Source organism: Melospiza georgiana, chromosome 5, assembly GCF_028018845.1.
Source record: "Melospiza georgiana isolate bMelGeo1 chromosome 5, bMelGeo1.pri, whole genome shotgun sequence".
Lineage (NCBI taxonomy): Eukaryota > Metazoa > Chordata > Aves > Passeriformes > Passerellidae > Melospiza > Melospiza georgiana.
Window position 1 is genome coordinate 73038017 of NC_080434.1, and position 22785 is coordinate 73060801.

Consider the following 22785-nt stretch of genomic DNA (forward strand, 5'->3'; position numbering starts at 1 on the left):
ATGCCTGTCGTCACCCACAATGACTCTTGGAGCTCTGTCCTGCTTGTTTCAAAGTGGTTGAGCTCAGAGGAGCTGGAGATGGCTGAAATATTATTTGTTTTACCGTATTTTGCACAGCCAAATGCATAAAGACACAGATGTACTTCGACCATCTCCAAAGTCAGCTTCTGTTTGGCTCAACACTGAGCTAGGCAAGCATGTGAAACACGGCTAAAATGTGTGCTCGGTTAAGGCAGGGGCCAGAAAAAGCTTTTAGGAATGTCTAGTGGGACTGATTTCCTCCTCTCTTTTGTGTTTTTTCCTGCAGATGACTGAACATGGGGATAGACAGCCCTTGATCCTGTTGTGGAGACTGCCCTGATTGGAAATGTGTTGTGTGCCTTTATCTGGGAGGCCCTGGGCTGGTTAGGACAAAACACTGCCAGTGTGGGGCAATTCTCCAGAGTGCAAGGAGGAGCCTGAACCTCTCAGCATTGCTCATTTCCTGCAGAACTGTTTTACATGTGGGCCTTGACAGCACTGGTGGCTGGTTTTAGAGTTTTGCAAGGTGGACCATGATGTAGGACTGTCAATCCTTTCTAGATTTGGTGGCTTCTGAGCAGTTCTATGGCAGCAAGGTCAGAGGGCTGCTGCTTGCTGGGGACAGGGGCTGTGAGGGACCTGCCCCATGTCCCGTGTGTCAAAAAGGAAAGCAACCCTCTCCACTTGCAGAACAGAAAGATTTTTCCTGTTTTGCTGGTGGTAAACTGTGACTTGTGAGTGACCTGCTAACAGAACTTTTTCACTGACTCCTAACACTGAAAAGCTTTTCACATTTCACACTCAGAGTCATGTCCTTCCCCACCTTGTCACCACACAAATTTTCCATTTTGTTCCAAAAAAGTTATTTGCCCATCCCTCCAGATGCCAGACACCCAGCTGGCACCCTAGGCCCTGGTACTACTTTAGTACTGAAGTTCAGGACAAATATTTAACACCATTTCAAAGGACAGATTACCAGAGCTTTAGACATAACCAAGGGAAGAGTTGCCCAAGGCTCATGTGACACACGAGACAAAGGATCCTCAGGGCAGAACCTTTTCCATGGAGGCACTCAGCAAATCAATCCTGTTGTTACAAAAGGTGTTTCCCTGCAAAATGTTGTAGCAGTCAGGGGTTCCAGTGATGCAGATGATTTACTCACAGCAGTGCTAAGTCTTTCTGGAGTTGGTGGGATACCCAGCAACCCTAAAGGCACAATGTGGAGGAATCCCAAACACTACAGCATGGACATGAGCAGTGTCCTCCTATTGGCACAGCAGTTTTTATCTGCACAAAAGAGATTTGCAGAAAGACTCTGGCACAATGGACCATGAGAAACAGCATGTGCTCCAAAGGCACACAAAGCTGATCCGCAGACTGAAACATGTTGGCATTTTTGACACAGAGACCACAGAAGGAGAGAATTATCAAATTGCATTTCCTCAGGTCAGGAGCAGGTTAAATTCTAGAGGGAAAATAGAGCTATCACAGATAAACCAACAGTGCTGCATCTTGATGAGTTATGGCATTCTTTCCTGACTGCCAGAACAAGAGAGTTCAAAAATAAGTGGTAGCAATTTCACATTTTAATTGGCACAATTGTAGAAAATGCTCCTTGGCAAGTATCAGGTATTATGTCTAACAGACCAAGCATTTGTGTGCAACAGACTTCCTTTGTGTCACACAGGAATAAATAGACATGATGCTGCCTTCTATGGCATAAGCATCACCTTGTGAGGGAGATGTGATGACTGTGAAATGAAGCTGAAGTTGGCAACGATAATGCAAACAAGAGGATACCTTCAGCATGAGTGCTGACCCCATTGCATGAATAGCACGATTCTGTCTGTAATAAAATCCTCTGCTATTGTCTGTGTGTGCATAAAACACCCTTGTAGTGAAATATATACTCGTGTTCTCTCCCAGAAAACTGAAAAAGATAAATTAGTGCCCTCTTATGCCTCAAGGCCAGAAAGCTGCAGACAGAAAATGACAACTGGAGGTCAGTTCAGTCTGTTTCTCAAAGTTACACAGCACAGCTTCTGCTGCTGCTTCCTAATGCTGAAGTCTTGAATATCCACTGTGCATTGCCAAGGTCCTCTGTTCAGAAATTTACAAAATTAATAAACAATTTATTCCTTCAGACCACTACTGCTTACCCTCCCCTGCTTCCATTTTCACCTTTGACATTCCTGAAAACTCCTGTACCCGAGCTAGTTTTAACTTCCAGTGACCTTACATAGTCCCTCACATTTGCTGTTCACCTCCGGGTGCTTTTCTGATGTTTCACATTCGGACTCTGCCTCACATCCTCGCTCATCCCGTCACCATCTGTAGCTTTCCACGCGAGCTCCATCCCGGGTTTCAGTCCCCTTGGCCAGAGAGCAGCGAGGAGTGAATGTCTTTAGAGGGAGCTCAGCACCCTCTGCTGCATCCTCAGCGAACTGCAAAGTTCCTCGCACATAAGGACCAGTTCCTCGCAAAAGCAACAAAAAGTCTGTGAAGAGAGATGCTAGGGGAGTGATACAGGAACTTCTGTGCCTGTTGGAAGGTAGAACAAACCTTGCTTTTTTTCCCTTCTCCTCTTCTTAAAGAGTGAAATACTGAATGCAGTATTTTCAACTTTTTTGAACAAATGATAGATGCATTAAACTTGGCAAATGATATTCCTCAAGCTTTTACCTTTTTAATTATTTTTTCCTACCTATTACTTTATTTTATATAAGAGCCACTTAGATGTAAGTTTTGAAAAGAATCCCATTATATTCAGTTCATTAAAATTTTTTCATTTTTTTTCTGAAGCAAGAGGGAATGACATCCTCTGGGAAGCAAGAGGATGTAATTCAAAAGTGATAGCTCCAGTGCCTTTGATTTCTTCCTCAAACTACATTGTTTCTCTTCAAAGTGAATTTCAAAGCTGTAGAATGTCTGAAGATGAGGTTGCTGGATTTTTTTTTCTTCGGGATTAGACTGTGGGCTCAAATAGATTAGGTAATACATGTTAAGTAGAAGATACTACCAGAAGATACTACCAGACATTACTAAGTAGTTCAAAGCAGCAAGACATAAGTATCTATTTCCATACTACATTTCTTTTCTTTATTGATGTGATGTTCCAAGTTCTCAGCCTATAGCTAAAACACAGTCTGCCTGTGTCCAGCTTTCAGCACAGAAAAGGTAAACTGATGATGACCTGAACCATGAAGATTGTTACTGAATTTGAGTGGAAACCACTGTGGTGAGCAAGAAACAGGAATCATTCTGTTCTCTATGAATATTCCCATCTCTGAATGACAGGGTGATTCCTTGTTATTGTGACTGATGTAGATCTTGCATGTATGACTCTTTCCTACACAAATTCTCTCAGTTATACACACAAATTTTCAGCTTCACGAAGCTCAATTCTGCAATTGATGAGGGTTTGTGGAGCAGGATGGAAGAGAAACAAAACCAATAAAAGCAAAGTATTCCATCTGACTGCAGAATGCATCTTCCAGCAATTATAGAAGTTACAGTGTGACTTCACAGATTTGGATGACAACTCTGCAGTGTGATGGAACAGAGATTAGAGAGAATCCATCCCTTCTTGGGATGCAAACAAACAGAAAACCACTGGGGCACAAATAATGTCAAATCTTGCAATAATTTTTTACCAGCCTCACTTTTCCAGCTATTGAAGCTCACCTGGAATTAAAGGAGAGTTGAATTTCTTTAAGAGTTTCACTACACACCTTTATTTGAACGAGTCTGTGGTAAAATTAAATCTTTTGGCTGGAAGTTTGCTTGGAAGGAACTTGACATTGAGATCCCAGCTAAACTCTGAAGTATAAGAATACTGAGGAGGAGAAAACCTACCAACTTTCCCAGGGTAAAAAAGGAAGTAAAGGCAGGTATACATTGAAATAAGGCAAATGTGAAGTTGAAAATTCCCATGCTGGAGCAGGGCAAGGACCCTTCTCCCTGAGCAGTGGAAGCAACCTGTGATGAACTGATTGCAACTCCCTTTCTCTGATTCCATGCACTCTTGGGGAGGAGGTAGAGCTGGGAAGGAGGGAGGGGTGGGGGAAAAGTTTTCTTAAGATTTATTTTACTTCTCATTATCCTGCTGTGATTTTCTTAGTAATAAATTCAATTAATATCCTCAAGTTGTGTCTGCAGCTTGCCCATGATGGTATTTGGTGAATGACCTCTTCCAGTTCTCATCTCAACTCCTAAACCTTTCATTAAGTTTTCTCTCTCCCATCCACTTGTGATATGAAAAGCAAAACATTTCAACCCAAAAGAAGTTTATCATATATTCAGGGAACTTTATCTCAAAAAAACACACCAGCTTCTAGTTTTATTATACTTAAAATAGTCCAGGTAAAGTTAAGGGTCAAAACAAAACAAAGGCACATCAATTTCAGAGTTGTTTGCAGAAAAAACAATTCTGGCACCCTTCATTCAGAGTCTCCAGCTGCTATTCCTGTGCAGAAGTAAAAGCAGTCTTCACTGTGTTTTGTCTCTTCATTCCAGTTCCCCCATTTCATTCCATTTTGGGAAGAAATCACTGCTACCTAAATCAAATGGTGAACTTTCACTAGCACAGAACAGATACTGTGTTCTGAGCTCAGCAGAGCCTGCTAGAATGTAATATCCCTCAAAACTCAGCCCTTTCCAAGAGTGCAAACAAAAGGAGATGCATTGAGTAAGAACCAAACTTTGGAATTCTGAAATTAAAAATCCATAAAGAAATTGCTTTTTTTTAGGATTGAAGTCTATCTATTATACTGTACAGGCACAATTATTTATCCTGCAGCTAGTCAACATATAATCACGTTTTGCCTTAACACTTAGTATTGAAGGACTTTTATTTATGCAATATATTTGAGGCCAGAATTTCAAAAAACAAAAAAATTTTGTACTCCCACCCAAAATTTCAGTAGATGTTAATCAGAAAGTTCAGTGATGTTTTAAATACAGATTCATGCTGAACAATTTGCTGGTTTATGCCAATTTGACATATTATGGAAGTTACAAATACTTTGATATCCAGAGACTCTGCAGTGCATCTCCAGATCCTTCTTAACCAAAACAATTCACAGATGTTTGCTCATCTCTCTGCTGAACGTCCTCCTAAATTAGCTGATCCTAGAATAAAAATACAGGTATAAATGAAAAAAAAACCCATGGTAAAACTAAAGTTTATTCTTGTAAAATATATGGGGAATTCATATAAGAAAAAGCAAAACTATCAAAAATTTAAAAAATCTACACAACTGATGAAAACTTTTCTGTTGCCATTTTCACGAATGTAAATGTGCTTCTCGGTATTTCCATAAAAGCATTTTTGCCATATTTCAATTTTAGCTACACAAGTGAATCTCTAAGGCATTATTCTGTATATGAACTGAAGTTAATTGCAATCATATAGCCAAATGACATCGATTACTAAAGTTCAATCCACCTACTTTTTTAATAACATTAATTTCTCCTACATTATTTAGAGATCCTATCAGGCTCATGCATTATTTCACATACTGTATCTTTCCAGAAATCTCACAATTAAAACAATTGTGATGGAAGATTTTACAAGCTATAAGCCTTCATTTCTTAAAATATTTTTATTTTGGTTTCACGAACTAAAAACTACTTGGGATTTGCTGGAAGGTCACATTTATTAGTATGGACTAAAGGTGCTTTAGAGATGAATTATTTTTTTAATATAAGTTAAAAATAATATTTCAATGGTGATGCAAACTCAACAATAAGGAGAATTAGGTTTGCAATATGTGATTGGTCAGGGTGCACATGATCTCATCCAGGTTCTCTTTCCCAAAAAGGGCAGGACCATTCAAGGTGCCTTCTGACCAGGGCTGGTCCATGATTCTGTGACTCTGATTCTGTGATTTTATTCATTAATCTGCCCCAGGGCAATTCCTACCCACATCCACCCCCCCTTGTGCTGATGTTTATGCAGCTTTTTGCTAGTTTTATGTTGCACTCAACAATAACACCCTGGACTAGCTCCCTTTTTACTGTGATCTCTGGACATTTACATGGATGTCTTGACAGGCAGATCTTTAAGAAATGTGCAGTTGAGACAGAAAATTTGGACATTACCAGATTTGAATCTCTTAACATCTAATTCTGGAGTGAAGCAAGAACACATTTTCACAGCAGATACCATCCCACACATAAGACCAAGGCAAAATACAATCACAAACACCAACATCTTTTATATTTTGCTGAAAGCCTATTTCCAATTCTGAAATACCATTTTTATTTTGGTTCATTTATTTAAGCTGCTATGCTGAAAATCTTTTCAGGAATGCTAAATGCTTGTTTATAAATCCACTTGCCTTGTTGTCTCTGCAGAAGCCCAGAGATGGTGATTGGCTGCCTGGACAGAGGCAGCTGTGGGGAAGGTGATGTAAATGGATACAGCTGAGGGGTTCTGAAATCAGAATTAGCCCATGATCCCCTCTGGCTGCTCTGGGATCCAGCTGATGATGGACAGGAACTGTGTGGTAATCTCAGCGCAGGGGTGGATCTGTTAATGAAATTCATTCATGCATCTGATTTGAGGCTACTATTATAACAACACAAAATATTTCAATAGGACTTCAATTTGTTGTCTATATATTTTTACTTACTGAATATTTTCACATATTTCAAAAGGCAGACTGACAAAACAATTATGGAATCAGAGGTGGAAAAGAAGTGCTTTGTTACACATATTTAAATTTCTGCTAGGAAGATATGCTTGGCTTAATGATTATAAAGAACATGAGTTTAATTTTTCTGGAATAGTTCAAAGTTATTGATGTTAATAATTCTCACCATTTAAGACATTTTCAATGTTTAAATGATAAAAACAGAAACACCTGTTGCAGGCTGCATGAAAAGTTCAGGTTATTCAGAGAACAGCCCTTGTGCAGATATTGTGCTTTTATCTCTGATTTTTGTAAGAATGACACAGCAGAGACACTGTTAAACTTCCTCATTATAAAATTACCCCTTTTTATAGGAGTACCATGACTGAAGATGCCAACAGCTACAGAAGCACAGATTGTAACTGCATATATCTTTACATCTTTGAAAAATGTGATTTCAAAATAAAACTTTCCCCCAAACTCAAACATTCATGTAGATGATAGCCAGGCTGCACAGCAACACTTCAGATCTAGAATATAACCTCTGAACAAACAGATTAATAAAGGCCAGAGGTGACATTTCACTCTCTTGTAGGAGATGGTAACCTCTTGAAAAAGTATTGAATTACCTTGTAGATCCTGTTCCACTACTCTGACTTGGCTTTATTAGAGCTATCTGAGAAGTCCTGTAGGATACACTCCCTGGTGGAATCAGATTTTTGAAAACAACGTGAATTACCCATTTTACTTAAGAGAAAACTTTGTAAATAAAGATTAGTACTTTTATTGCATGATTTGGGACAAATTCATGATTGATTCATCCAAGAAGTAAAAATGGTGCACAATTACAATAGTCAGTGAGAGAGCTCAGCTGTCACAAAAACATCATATTGCACCATCCCTGCAAATCTGGTTCCAGTTAAACACATGGTGGTTTCTTTCACCTTCTTTCATTTATTAGACTATTATTAGACTATCAGGACAGCTGTGCTGAAGTGCTCCAGTGCTTCAGCTGATCTTTTTTGCCCCATCCACCTCTGAGAAAGAAACTCCTTAGTGCACCATTAAATCATTGTTTCCACTTACCCTTACTTTTGCACATAAACTTTGATTCCCTCAGCCTTGTCCACTGCAAAACTTTATGTGAAAGTTCTGAAATCTGCTGAACATATAACTGTTCTACATAAAATTTTACTGTCTAATAAATATCTATTTATGTTTGGACACAATAAAAAAAAACAGTTAACCTCAGCTCTCTTTATCTTGTTATGCTTAAATTTATAGGCAACCATGGATTTAGGAAGGATCTGAGCATATAAATCAGATATAACATAGAAAAAACAGTTTTTCCTCCTCCATTGAAATTGCATTTGTCTTTGTTTCAGGACACTTACACCATGTAAAAACACAAGAGTGCTAAAAGTTCTTTATGTGGCTGCAGATGGATTCTATGAAGTGCTGAAGCCAGGTGAAAGCTGCCTGAGCACAGACTGCTGCAGAAACATGCTGAATGTAAAACCAAAATGGGAGAGACACACACAGACAGCAGGCCTGCAAAGCATCAGGAATTCTGGGGAAGTCCTCACAAACAAACAGTTCTCAAGAGACTGCACCAGTTCCAGCAGGCTGTTACTCATGCCTTATTTACATCTGAGAGTTACCCAAGCTCAGGGTGTGAAGAAATCAAACACAGGAGTGGCAGGTAAAATGTCTTATACCCTGTAACAGTGATAAGGTGAAAAGAAATAGCACCTTTTGAAAGAAATTCTTGATCTCAACTACCTCATTTCTGTAATTAAATATTTTTTAACTTCCATTTAGTCTCCTCCTTTTTCTTCATCTGATATTTAATATTACATTGTGGGCAATGTTACTCTCTGTTAACCACAAACACACAAAATTAAGAAGCTTAACAGAGGGTCAACAATGTATATTGAAAGTGTTCCTGTTCTGTTCAATATAGTTACAGTATTTTCTTTGCAACTGTTGATTCAGCAAAAATTGGTTTGGTTACAAGTAATCATTCAGGAAAACATTTCATACTTCATTTTAACCATTTCCCAGCTGCTGGACTGAAGTGAATTTACCACGTGGTAAATTCCTCACACTTCAACACAATTCAAATTTTTTAGTAAATTGCTAATGTATGGATTTTAATTTATTCATCCTCCTAATACAACAGAAATGTTACTCAGTTACAAAGTTTACTTTGACTCACCCATACGTCCATCCTGTGGTGGAGTTATTACTGATAATCTTGTTGGACCAGTTGGTGTCTCCAGCTAAATGAACAAGTCATCAACCACAGTGTAATAAGCATATTAATTATTAAGACATTTTAAGATATTTTTAAGGTCTACAGAGCCTGCAGATTTCCAGAACTCTCTGCTGTCATTTTTGTTCATAGCACTAAAATGCAAAAGCTAAGAATTAAGTTTCTATTTTTAAAGATCTATGGGCAGGTGGGAAATATTTGTATTTTGGCTTTATTATATAACCTATCACATTCAGATAAGAAGTGTTATCAGACACTCTCACTTTTCTGTGCTGACATTCCATTTGCAAGCTAGAGCTGTTCCTGGATGTCACCTCTCCTAACCAGGACACCAACACCATGAAAAGCTCCTGCCTTCATTCTCATGTGAGCAGTATCACTCAAACCCTGCAATTCCCTACTCAGCTATCAGAGTCTACACGGTGCTTTCTCTGCTTTCTCACCACTGACATTTTTGCAATATTGAGATTTTAAGAATTTGCATTTACTTTGGCATCACAAGTTTAAAAGCCTGTACATGGCATGTGGAGAATATAATTCCAGAAATTATTGTTGTGATTTATTTGCTTTTGGTTTCTTTTGGGGAGCATCTGATTTCTATCCTGCATCAAGCACATCTGAAACCATCATGCACATCAGAATGGTTTTGAATGGGATGGGGGATGAATCTTATTTTTTGCAGCATTAACAGAGTAAGAGAAATCAAAAGGATATATATGTGTAACTATACATAAACAAGTACTAAAAAAACCCCACTTACTTTCCTCATTGGTGAAGGTACAGGATCAATCTCCATTGCCTCCATCCTTGCAAGAAAGGTCAAAGTATGACATTGTAATAAAAATAACATTTTCATTATAAAGACTGAAATCATGTTGGATTCTAATGTTAAAATTGACCAGTAATGGAAAAGCATAACACATAATGCATAAGACACGTAAGTATTTAGGATTTATTCCAGAACTCAGTAGCAGTAAGAAAAACCTATTCACTGATTCTGAGCTTTGTTTTGGACATTTACAGAGTAAGTTATTTTATGATTAGCATTGTTATTCTTCTATTTGTCTGAATAAATATGCATATTTATGTATTTTTCATTTGTATCCACAACAAGGGCACTCTGAATCTCTGGGTTTTTTTGTACAAAAGGAAGTCACAATCAAAGGTATAAAAATATTTTAGCTTGAGCAAGCTGTACATTCATTTTACTTAAAATTAAATGAGCCTTAGTGGAGTGGCTCATCCCATCTATCCTGAGATCACTACAGTGCACATATAGGTGTCTGTACAATAAATTTGTTTTTCTCTATGATGAATGGAGAGTGTCTCACTAATCTACCTATTTGTGCATTCATCTACATAGCTGTTCATCCTAAAGTTCTTTGGAATAAGGTGCATCATGCCTCAGATTTCTTTCCAGTAACCACCACCCATACAACTGTAATGTACACTTGAATAGATAAGACTTTCCTCAGTTCTTTCATATTTCAACAGTTTGCAAAAACAAAACACAAAAAAAAAATTAAAAAGTACTTTAAAATCACTACAAAAAGTTTACTTTCTGTACAAAATATTAGTGAAGGTTTTAATTGAAAGTGAAAAAGTTTGTACCCACGTTTCAGAAGTGGAAGGACGACTCGAATGAAGAGAATATGAAGAATAAACATTCTGTTTCCTTGAAGCAACTGAAGTCATAAGGAAATTGAATATTAGAACACAGCTATGTCCAGTGACAGGTATTCCACAGTTAATATTTTAAACCAACACTTCTTACTGGATGGATTTCTGCTCGAACTGGAAAATGGCAGCGGTGTAGTGTTTTCAGGAGGCTTCATACTGAAGGGGAAAGAAGAACAACAGATATAAACTGAAAGCTGGTTTGATTAGTTAACATGCCTAACTGGTCAGGAAAGTACAAAATCAAAGCATTTATCCATCAGGAGCAGGTTTTAACATGACACTATTCGCCATGAAGCAAAGTTAGTGCTCATTACATACCCAACAATATCAAATTTAGCACAACATGGCATAACAACGTCATGGCAAAGTACTTTAGAGAACAACAGATGTTAAAATACAACCATTAACTACAGCTAAGCACAAAATTCATTTAATTTCATGAAATTATGTATTTACCAAACTTCAAGAAATCTAGTTATCAAATCAAATATTGGCATTTTCATGCTATTCAACAATAACTTTGCAAAGCTGGTACCCTTGGCAAGAATCATAAAAAGGAGGAATATGTTTACTAGGCAGGCAAAAAGAGGCCCTAGGACACTTCTCTCTAGGTAGAACTCAAAAAAAAAAAATCTAAAATTCAGTAAGAACTCTGTAATTGATATAACCAAGATGCTATTCGTTTGTGATGCAGACAAGAAAATGGAGGCATAAAATGAATAAAAATATATAAACTGCAATAATCCACCACATACAGAGTTTCCTTTATACTGGTTTTCTTTCTGCTACATTACACCAAGCAGCCTGGGAGAGCAAAATACAGTATTATGTGCATTTAAGAGTCAAGGGAAAGTCTGTACTAAAAAAACACAGAAAAGGAATAAAGATCAATTAAAGATCAAATCTGTGTAACTAAAATGCTGGTTTCATGAAGTGGCTTATTAAGGAGATTTAAATAACAATTCTGGCTTTATGTTGAAAGTAAGTAAGATGAAAAGATGAAGGTGTATCAGTCATTTAGCAGAGGGATAAGGATAAGTGACCTCTTGGCTACCAAACTGAAACATTTGAGAAAAGAGAGTAATTCAAGATGAGACAAGAATTTAATTTTTACTAGAAATAGAAACAATGATAACTATGTTACAAAACTCTGGTAACTTTATAAATAGGCTAAGATAGCAGGAAAGGCACCACAGCATTTTCCAGGCTGATGCTATAAAGTCCATTGTAAAATGCACAAACATGGTTATGCAACTGCAAATAAAAAAAACAGAACTTAATATCTATAGAACAGACTTGATTAAAAGTTCATTTTTAGAGTTAACTACAGAGTTGTGTTGTAAAATAAAAGGATTTCTTCCTGACAGGATTGATTACTGTGAATAAAACGGATCTGATGTCAGAAACCACTATGCATTTATTTCTGTAAAAACACACAAGGAAGGCAAACAAAACATGAATTTTCATTCCTTTATCAATTAAAAGTACTGCTGTCTGATTACATTTACTTTTTCTGCATTAAACCTCTTACCATTGTAGCTGTTGAATTTGTTGTGTTACTTTCTTGAGAGACTCTTCCAGCTTTGCTATCTGTGAGATAATCAGAGATTGAAACAAAGTCTGTTTGTGTGATATACAGCTTCATTTTCACCCAGCTAGCATTCTAAAGTGCTGAAAGACTGCTTTCTATTGGTTTTAATGTTAAGACATCACTGCAATTCCAGATTTATTGGAGCTGTTATGGCTGTGTTATGGAGGCATTAAACAGTCAGTCTGGAAGAGATATGCTTCTTTTTGGCACTTAAAGACTTTGTTTGATTACCTTTTCTTAAGTATGCTGGTAATACTGGATAAATGAATACTAGGAAAAGTGCTTAAAAACAGTTTTCTTTTCTTTTGCTTCCTATCTTTCATATCTGATATAAAAGCTTTGTTATGATTAATATAGAGTTATCTGAAAAAGCTACCAATAAATGTACAAAATACATTGTTCCCATATTTCTCATTTCAGATTCAAAATGTATTCAGCTCACTTCAGTATCTATTTGTAGTAAGCCCAAGTGAAAAGTTTTGCTACTCTGTTGAGAAACACAACCAGAAATATCTCCATTAAAAATGTTATGAGCTGGCAAAATGGAAGAATATTAAGGTCAAGAAGACTGGGTCAGCTCCCTAGTATGTGTATTTTTTAGTCTTTCATTAGGTGAACATATATTTTATGAAGGATGTAAAAATTTACTCAATAGTCTGAATACTGCATCGATGTTTTATCCCTCATTTCCATTACGTGACCTTAATCCTTCACACTGTTCTTATTTTGATTTGAAAGCAAATTATGAATTTGCTTGTTAATTTTTCATGCTTCTCAAACTATTATTTGAATCCTTTAATAAAATTACCTGTTTTATAAAATCATACTGTTTGTGGGTGATACTATGCTCTTTTTGCAGATGAAAAACTCTGCAAAACAGATTAAAGAAAAAATGTAATTTATGTAAGATCTGGTTTTTGGTATTTTGGTTTTTTTCTTCCTTCCTAATGAGAGCTAGGTTTGATTAAGAAAGGAACCAGGCAGGAAGAATGTACTTTACCCTGTTGCTCTGTAGGACTGGGTAATTTTAAGACCAAAGTACCTTAAAGAACATGAGCAACTCTTTGATTTTCAGTATTTTGGGATCCTAGCATAACAGGACATCTACACCTGCCAGGAACATGGACAACAAGTGGCCACCACCACCTGCACCCAAATACCTACACAAAGCACAGAAACAACAAGAAAGCAGTTTAATGAAGACCATGAGACCTTGTTGGTCGACAGTGACAAGGATGACAAACTAGAAATAAGGAAGGGGCCCTGGAACAAGACAGCCAAGCAGGAGAAACTGGAATGGTGTTTAATACAACCAGCCTCTCCTGACCCTGATCCAATGCAAGCACTTTTAACATACTAACATTACACAGAATGGGCAAAACAACAACAAACCCGCCCAAAACAGGGGGCCACTGAAGCAGCAACCAACTGTATTTTCAACTGTTTTGGTACTGTCACCTGGACACCTTCCTTAGGTCAGGCAGCACCCCTGAATACTTCACAAACACTGCTGAGTCAATGTCTCAACAGTAACAACTTAAAAAACTGCCATTACAAAGTATCAAAACTCTCCACAGCTTCTTTGGAGATAACATCTCAATTTATGCTGAATTCTATTGAGTTATTTGTTTTACTTTGTCTTCAGGTTTTAGTTTCACCATCTGGAGTTGGTACAATAGATTAGAAGGGGGATGAAATCAGGATTCCTACCTGGTCTGGCTTTGAAAGCAGAAGGACAGGACCCTAAAAGAACTACACACATCACAACACACTATGAGTGATCCCAAAATGCATTCATGGAGAAGAAGGAAGAATGGGCCACAGAACACCTGATTTCCCAAGCTTTCTATCCATGACAATCATACCAGAAACTCTCCTCACACATGAAATGCCAGCTGGGCAGCTACATGAGCTTCTTCTCTGTAGCTTCATACATGGGGCACCCACTCATTGGTCAAGTCACCAATACTGCCAAGTTGCCTTAAACAACATCCCATGTCCTTAGAAATAAAAGAAAAATCCAACAATTTAATCAAATATTTAGAAGTAGCTGAAAAAAGGAAAAGGAATCTGCCTTTCAACCTACACAGGAAGAAGCACAGTAACAAATGCAGTACCTGTTCTCCACAGAATAATTAATTCTGTCCTTCACACTCAGCTATCCCAAATTCAGGGTATCAGCCCTTAGTCTTGTTCTGCATAGCTCAAACTTCTCATTTATTTTGTGTCCTTTTCCTCTGGGCTTATCTGCTAGCACCCCGCTCTCCCACCTCCTCCACTTTCCCCTCCATACAGTGAACTGCTTTCTTCCCTCCCTGTCCTTTGATCCTCCATTTCATTTTAACCACCTTACAACTAGAATATTTTACTAGAAACACTAAGCAGAATTAATAGTCCTCACAGACTAAAAACTGGTATTTATAATGATAGTAATGAGTCAATCCTGATAAATTATTCCAAGTATTCACATAAAAGATTAATATTGTTTCTAAAAATAAACCAAAGTGACAAGGCAAACATAAACAAAAACTGAGACAATCACAATTAGAGTTACCTTTTGTTTGTGGTATTTTAATAAACGCTTACGATATTTTTCTTGAAATTCTGATACCTAAAAATAAATACAGTTATATCAAGCTGCACATAATTACATTTATGCACCTCAGCAAAGAAGTAATGGAAAATAAAAGTATTCAAAGTTTTCTGTCTTTTATAGGCAGTTAAAATACCGTTTTTGAATCCTCTTCAAAAAAATCCCAAACTATTCTAAGTTATTATCACTGATAGAAAAACTCTTATAGAGTTAATTTAATCCAATATGACCTACAGCAGAGCTGGTAGATTTATTTCACCGAAGTTATATTTTAACACTATGTTCAATAAAAAGGTAAAGACATTAGAAAGCCAGTTTAGCTGCAGTGTTTCTTATTCATCAGTGCTAAGCAAACACATAAAATTAATGGCAACATAAAAAGTAATCTGTCTTACTGGCAATTATAATATGCCTTGTAAAAATACCCTGTTAATTAAAAAATAATTGTTAGACACACTGTCTGGTGATGTGTAAGCACTTCTTGTGTCCACATGAGGATCATAAACCATGACAAAGTTAAAAGTAAAAATGACAAGGTAGGCAAGACAGCTTGAGGAACAAATTACTATAGGCAGTAACTTCTAATAAATCTTCTCACATGTAAGAAAACTGCCAGAAAATCTGCAGGAATTGAGACAACCAAGAAGAAACACTCTGAGAGTATAAACCCATAGAGGAGTATCCAACTTAAATGGTTATTTTATTCCCTGTGGAAGGACCTGGGAGGTTCCCACTGAATACTCATCAAAGGATCAGTGTGTCTTTGGAAGAACTGATGGAAGTAATGTTCACTTGGAAAGTGATGGCTCTGAGCTGTCTCTACTCACTCAGAAATGAGTTCTTTGGTCTAGGAGAAACCTGAATTTGTCAGTTTAGTGCTCAGTACCAGTCAAAAAGCAAATCAGATCTTACCAGTTTAAAATGGAATAGGGGCCATCATCATTCTCCTTTAATAAATGCATGTTCCTATATCTTGAGTCTGCCTAACACCTCAGAAAGGACAGAGTAGGTCTGGAAACAGTTCAGAATAATCAGAGGTATGCAAGAACTTCAGTAAAAGAATGACCACATAGAATATGAATCTTCATGGCTGAAAAACAAACAGTTGAAGAAGGGCTGCATCAGCAGTCTAAAACTACTGCTTAGCACAGATGTAGTGCATGAGAATGGATCCTTTTTCCTCCAGAATCAAATTCAAGAGGAAGAAATTAAACTAACAGGTTAAAATCTGAAAAATGAAACAATCATCATGCAGTGAAAAACCTGGGGATCACCCTTCCACAATGAGACAGATGCTAAAATTCAGGGAACAACCTGACAATTATGTGGGGGAAAATATCCACCAAAGCTTCTGAATGCAGAACAATCCCACTGAGAAATCCCTGTGACATGAGCTGCTGAAAGCTGGGAGGCTCTTCTGAAGATGTGTCACTACATCCAGCTCTGCCCTCATGCTTTCCTAGCACCCACAGAAGTGACAAGGTATCAGATTAGATAAGAGATTAGAGAAATTGCTCTTACATCTTTTGATACTGGGACAAGTTCTGAACATACCTCAATGCCTTCACTACACTTCAATATGCTCCCAGCATGTTATCCCAGGCTACAGAAGACCTACCTCAGCCTGGAGAGACTGAGCCCTCTCTTTTCCTTCCTTTGGCACACTCTGGAAGTTTGTGTGACTGGAAGTGTGCAGGTTCCCTGCATTTGCTCAGTTTATGGGGTAACTGCTGATCCTGCTGTTAAAAAGTGGCTATGGAAGGACAGAGGAAGAGTTCACATTTACCTTGTGTCCCTTCTGAGGAGAAGCACTGCTCAGGAAAGGGCCAAGCTCAGCTTTGGAAAAGTCTGTGAAGCCTGGGGTAGAGCAAATGTGAATCCATGACCACTGTTGGAGGACACAGGTGATATTGCCTGGGTTTTGTTCTTCTGGATCAGGAAGCTCACCCAAAGGTCAGCAAGCCCAGCCCAAGGAGATGAGAACAGCCCAAGAAGGCTGCAGCCAGGCCCAGGGACAATGTACTGCTGGTACTGCTGGAGTGGCTGAAACTGCTGCTGAAATGCACAGGGAGAGGGACAAGGACACAGAGTCCCAAAGCCAAGCTGAAGAGATGCAGAAAATGAGGAGGAGAAGGGAGTTTGTATGCATTCATTTAACCCAGAGAGCTACAGAAGTTCTTGACTGGAAACTAAGCCTGACAAAAGTAATCCTATCTGGAATTCACAGAAAGCAGGAGGAAAAGGACCTTGGAATCATTTGCTGCATCTACCTGGGAAAAAAAGAGGTGTGTTTTGATTAAACAAAAAAAAAAATTAGAAGGGAGAGAGAGCACAGTCAGCTCAGAGCTCAGTACTGTGTCCAGCTCAGGTTTTCACTGTGTAACTTCTTATTGCTGTAATTAAGGCACACTATCTAGGCATGTTTAAGCTTCTGGAAGATCTAATTTTTCACTGCATGGCATTGAAAGTGATTTTACACCACTAAAATAACCAGACTAGTGGTCCTTAGAGAGAGTTTGAAAACATAAGCAGTGACCATAATGAATAATTTATGTCTCCTTAAGAACTCAGAAACTGTGGAATTAAGGAAGTTAAGATGGTAATGGGCATACATTCATTTTCAAGCATTCACTCATTCACTTTTCCCATTCACATAAAAGTCAGTAGGAGTTGCTGATTATTTTATAGAGTTAAAAAGTTTAAAGGCAGATTCACCTGTGATATTTCTTTTGAATATTTCTTGCTTAACGCATCTATTGGCATGAACAGTGATTGAATATCAGCACTTGTCTATGAAGAAATGAAAATATACCAAGGTTAGCATTTTTATTAGCAAGTCATATTAAATAAAGTCTTTTGTAAAGAGTTTCTTAAATTGACTAATGAATCTAAATTAAAAAAATTGACAGATTAGACGAGGATAAAGCTGAAATTGAGAATGAGCCTAGTTTTCTTTAATGGCCGTATCAAATACCTGGAAAGCATTGGGATTTTGTTCAATATATTACCCACATATACACTTACAGTGATTATGACAGTACCAGTGCACAGAGGACATTCAAGGAGGGTGCTGTGGCCCTTGGAACAGACATTGCACTCACACCAACAGCCACGCTTCTGGCAGCCCTTTCCAGGCTTTGTGGTTCTCACCACTCCCAGCCACATGGGATGCATCCCGCAATCAGTTTTGTTTCAAAGTCCTTTTTCAGAATGGTTCCAATGCTGACTGGGATCCCTTTATCCCTCCCTGCCCACTGGGCAGCACAATATTATCCCAGAATAAGGACAGAGCCTTAACGTAATTGTTGAATTTTTAAAACTTTTTATGACTTATGTCTTTTAATCAGAGCTGTGCACGCTTTAGGAAAACTGCTTTTCCTTGCTTTCCCCAGCTACTAATTGTTACAGATCTCACAGAAGGTAACTAATTGTATTTGAGACTTCCTCTGCAATTTGACTTTGGTTGACTTAGCCAAAGATTCAAAAATTTCCAGCTGACAGATGGAGAAATGCAGACAAACAGAACAGTTAACCTAACTATGGTATTTCAGGAAAGAAAATAAAAACAATAATATTCCATCTTGAAAACTTAAGAGATTCATAAAAATATATTCAGCTTCTTTAAATGAAATGCATTCATAGGAACCAAGCTCTTGCAATCTATTTAGGGTTCTATCAAAGCAATGATCTTGGTTTAAGTACCTATCAGATTTAAAAAAAATAAAACCCAACCAGCTTCATAGTGATATAAAAACTCTTTCAAATAAAGATTTGTGTAACTCTCTTTATATTTTATCTGCTGCATGGAGGAGTAGCAGATGTTCCTTTGATATTCTGAAATACTGAAGAGCCAGATTCTGATTTATTGTAACACTTAACCATGCTCTGGGGAAAAGCAAGTGGGGATCATGAGACACAGAAGGAAGACATGAAGGTGACAAGAATGCATTACTGTAAAGATGAGAATATTTAATGTGTACATGCTGATTACCCCAACATACAGTTTAATTAGGACTTCTAACACATTTATAGGACCTCCTCTCATTGGGAATTCTTCCATAGCATCAAGCTCATAAAGCTTACCAGGTATATTTCCACTCAGGTTCCTGAATTATAGAGCCATGACTTTTTTATATGCATCTTTAATTATCATTCCAATCATTTTATCTGTTCTTAATCAAGGATAAGCAATCATCATTAATGTCTTTTTTAAAGAATATGGTAATTTGCTTCCTTCCAGCCCTCCACAGCAGTGGCAGGTTCTAATGAAACATCTAATATTTTTCTTAGTATCCCAATCATTGCATTTTTAAATTCCTTCTGAGCTTTTGAAGTAAATGATCAACTTCTGCTGAAATGGTGCAATTTAAGACTGATGTAACTTAAAAATTAACATTGTTTGGAGCAAAGTGTTGAACAAGATGACCTTCAGAGGTCCTCAACAACCAAAATTATTCTTTGACTGAAATGAATAACAACATTTGCAGTGACAATACATTGATATTGAAAGCATATTAAAATATGCCCTTTAGAATTTTTATGAAGGGCTTTTGATTTTTTTCATATTTGATTACTGTGTGCATTGCTCCTTTGTATTATAATTGCATTTTGTTGTTTTGTTGCAATTTTTGTTAGTAACATTTTCTTCTTCAATGTGCAAGACTCCTAGGAGCCCTTCCTGTTTAGCTGTATTGAATTTTATTAAATGTTTTTAATGTTTCTCTTTTATCCTTATAAGGCATTGGCTCTAAGGTAGGCATCGGTCTACAAAAATATGAATGTGTTCACAAACTATTTATGAAATCAGCTAAAGAGAAGATTGCTCCTGGGAGAAATGCAAAATTAAAGATTCCTAATGATTAATCAAGAACGGGAATTAAAAGCTCTTAATTCTCCAGTGAATAACAAAAATTCCCAACAATATTTCAAACCCTCTCTTAATCACACAGCCACAAGGAAAATAGTTAACCTTAAGAGAAAATGGGGAAAAAAACCTAATCCACTTAAAAACACTGCTGAGCCATCAGGCAAGCTTTCAATTCAGTCCATTACATGAAATAATTCATTACAGTTCATTTCTGTGATGCACAAATGCCAAGATCAATAAACATTTTTCCACATTTTGAAAGTAGTCACTGATGTTACACAGTAACCAGCCATATTTCTTGAAATGTTTAGAATGATTTACAGCCTGGCAGTACCTGAAAACCTAAAGTTTCCATAGGCTTTAATTTACAGGAATATTTACAACAAAAAGCAGAGCTGTCTAGTGCCTAAGCATCTTAGTTTAGCAACCTATTATCAGTAAATACTCATGTCACAGTTGGCAAAAACAAAAAAGGAAGCATTCTTTAATGCAAATAGTTTAGCTGTTAAGCAAAGCACAGATTCATGTAATGCAACAAAACTAAAGCTTGATTTACCTCTTTTGAAAGGACTAAGGTACGACAAGCCCTCCTACAGACCAGACATTCATCTTTTTTGCCTGTAAGGTAAAGACACATTTAAAATATAGATCAAACTGAATATATATTGAATACATTGCAAATATAATGTGATGCCTAAACCTCTTGAGCCTGTGGAAGAAATCTGCAGGTTACACAAGAAACATGAATAAACATGAATAAAGAATTTGATTCTATAACCATTACACTGAGTTGTGCAGGAAAAATGTATGTGAATGTCATCAGGTCTTACTCCTCTAAATAAGCATTCATGTAAATGATTTTATGAATATCATTAGTGTCACAGAATGCAGGTGACTTTTAGTTCCCTTGATTTAAATAGGACTACTTGCCTGCTTTAATTAAATGTGTGCTTAAGTGCACTAATGACTTACAGTCAATCTGATATATGGCTTTTTAGACTGGGGCACAGTTGGGTTATCCCAACAAAATATATGAAGCCCAAATGTCAAGAAACTAGTAATTTTGCCTTTTGAATTCCTCCAGCGAGAAAATAATAAAATCACTTTAAAAAACTTTATGACTTAAAGTCTTTATCTGCAAACATATTAGAAAATATCTATAGCAAATGCACATTATTTCAATATTTATAATTTGTAATTCTACTAGCTACTGCTGTTCTGAAGATTCTAGGATGGGTGTTTATAAACATCTTTAAATACATTTTAAACCTCATTACTACTGAATTCACAGTAAAAAGATACATAATTCCTCATATATTTTTCTGCCAAACAGTACTAAGAGCAGAGAGGAAAGTGTTCATGTTCTAGGGGCCTGCAAGCTGCAGAGGCTGCATTTTATGGTCCTCTATCCTCAATAGCACCCCGTGAAAATATCTAGTCAAAAGTTTTTAGTTCTGAAATACAGATTGATCATTTTTTCTGTGTGCCCTTACAAAAACCAGGGCATTTAGCACGATGTGAAAGGGGGAAACATTGATACTCGTCTGCTGCATTTTTTTTCTTTTTTTAAAACAACTTCATTATTCCTCTGCCTTTCCCACGTATCTTTGTCCAAGAGCTTCACATGAGTCCCAGAATATGACTCTGGAATTGTACATAACACAAGAGCTTCAAAACATCACCTCCAATCTTCCCTCCTGCTGCTGAACGTCTTCAGGAACAATACTGAGCCTCAAAACTAATTAAATCCTCCGTTTTTTCAATTGCTCTTTCACTAAGGAAAAAACATTATTTTCCCAAAATTTTCCGGAGCAAAAAGCCATCTATTTGTGGGGTGTTTTTTTACAAAATCATGGATCATAAGCATCCAGAATCCAGTTTTATTAAGCCTCCATTGCGTGTGCCCAAGGCTTGATCTCAAAGCCACATCCACCTGGAAGTGGACACAGTTTTAGTGTTCAAAGCGAATCAACAGCAAGGACTGGAAAGGCTTATCAGTAACATTTGAAAAAGTGCTCAGGGCTTCCTTTTTTTCCACAGCGGGTGAGAAATAGCAATGTTTGGGGTGGATGTGTGCAGGCAGCACAGCCCGCGCCGCCGGGCGCGCCCCAGCAGCCATTATTACCTTTCTGCAGGCAAACCTCACAGAAAACGTGGCCGCAGTTGGTGAAGCAGAACCGCGGCGTGGGGGCGCGGGGCTCGCCCAGGCAGGAGTTGCAGAAGACGGGCACGGCCATGGGGCAGCGGGGCGGCCCGGGGCTGGGGCACAGCCGCTTCGTCCTCAGGCCGAGCCCCGCGGGGCCGTCCCCGCCATGTCCCGCCCGCTGAGGCGGCCCTGAGGGCAGCGCGGCCCGCGCCCCTCCCGCCGCGGGGCCTCAGGGCGGCGGAGCTTGGTCCTCACACGCGCCCCAATAAAATTTGGTTTTTCCGGCCTCTCACTATCAAAGCGGAGCGGTGCCGACACAGACGGTGCTCTGAGAGATTCGCCGTCCCCAGACGTGGGGAACAGAGCTGCACCCACAGGGCTCCGGCCAGGGGCTTCAGCAGGAGCCCCGCCCTGCTCGCTCCTCTCGGGCCAGCAGATGGAGGGGGAAAAAAGAAAAGCAGAGAAAATAGTTGTGGATATCACTCTTTTAAATGCAAGAATCCAAGAAGTTTGTTAATTCGCTGTCACAGGTTTGCTGTGGCATCTTCTGCTGTGGAAAAAGCGCAAAACATGGAGATTTGACGTTCATTTCTTAGACAAAAAAAGACCCCATTGCTAGCTAGTGTTCAGTGATGAAAATTTTAGGCAGAAAGTCCCCTACAAACTTAGTTGCAGTGCAGGCTGTAGCTCTGGGTATGACAGAGCCACAAACTGCAGAGGAAGCTTTTAATTTCCCAAAGGCTTCTGCCCCCAAAGTGCTTCCCAAAAGAGCTCTGAGTCAGCTTGTGCGTTATGAAGTTAATTAAAAATCTTGAAGGAGACTGAAAACATTTCCTGAAAGCAAAGATGATAATGATAATATGATGATGATTATTATTGTTAATAATAGTACCATTAGTAGTAGTAAAGAGCGAAGCAATCACAAGTTATATTCAAGACTCCCAAGTCTCAGTGCTGAGTCTATACTCTTTGAGTAT

At 38.0% G+C, this 22785-nt stretch overlaps 1 protein-coding gene across 1 annotated transcript; it reads right to left on the reverse strand.

Moving 5' to 3' along the window:
* Positions 1–5113: 5113 nt before the first annotated feature.
* RNF212 (ring finger protein 212) lies at positions 5114–21899 on the reverse strand. The gene is made up of 12 exons (XM_058025232.1): positions 21788–21899; positions 20219–20280; positions 17511–17585; positions 14757–14813; positions 12143–12201; positions 10706–10767; positions 10547–10616; positions 9692–9737; positions 8875–8938; positions 7286–7358; positions 6365–6553; positions 5114–5156 (listed from the first exon to the last, which is right to left on the reverse strand). Exons 1-12 carry the CDS (start codon positions 21897–21899, stop codon positions 5114–5116), a joined length of 912 nt encoding a protein of 303 aa, XP_057881215.1.
* Between the last annotated feature and the right edge of the window lie 886 nt (positions 21900–22785).

Bases quoted from the DNA above. Each gene is read 5' to 3' on its own strand.
- RNF212 (XM_058025232.1), bottom strand. From the start codon at position 21,899: ATGGCCGTGCCCGTCTTCTGCAACTCCTGCCTGGGCGAGCCCCGCGCC. The intron at 9,738-10,546 runs GTGGGTACAAAC...CTTTCTTGCAAG, and splicing joins CGTCCTTCCACTTCTGAAAC to GATGGAGGCAATGGAGATTG. The intron at 8,939-9,691 runs GTAAGTGGGGTT...TTGTTCATTTAG, and splicing joins TACCTTCACCAATGAGGAAA to CTGGAGACACCAACTGGTCC.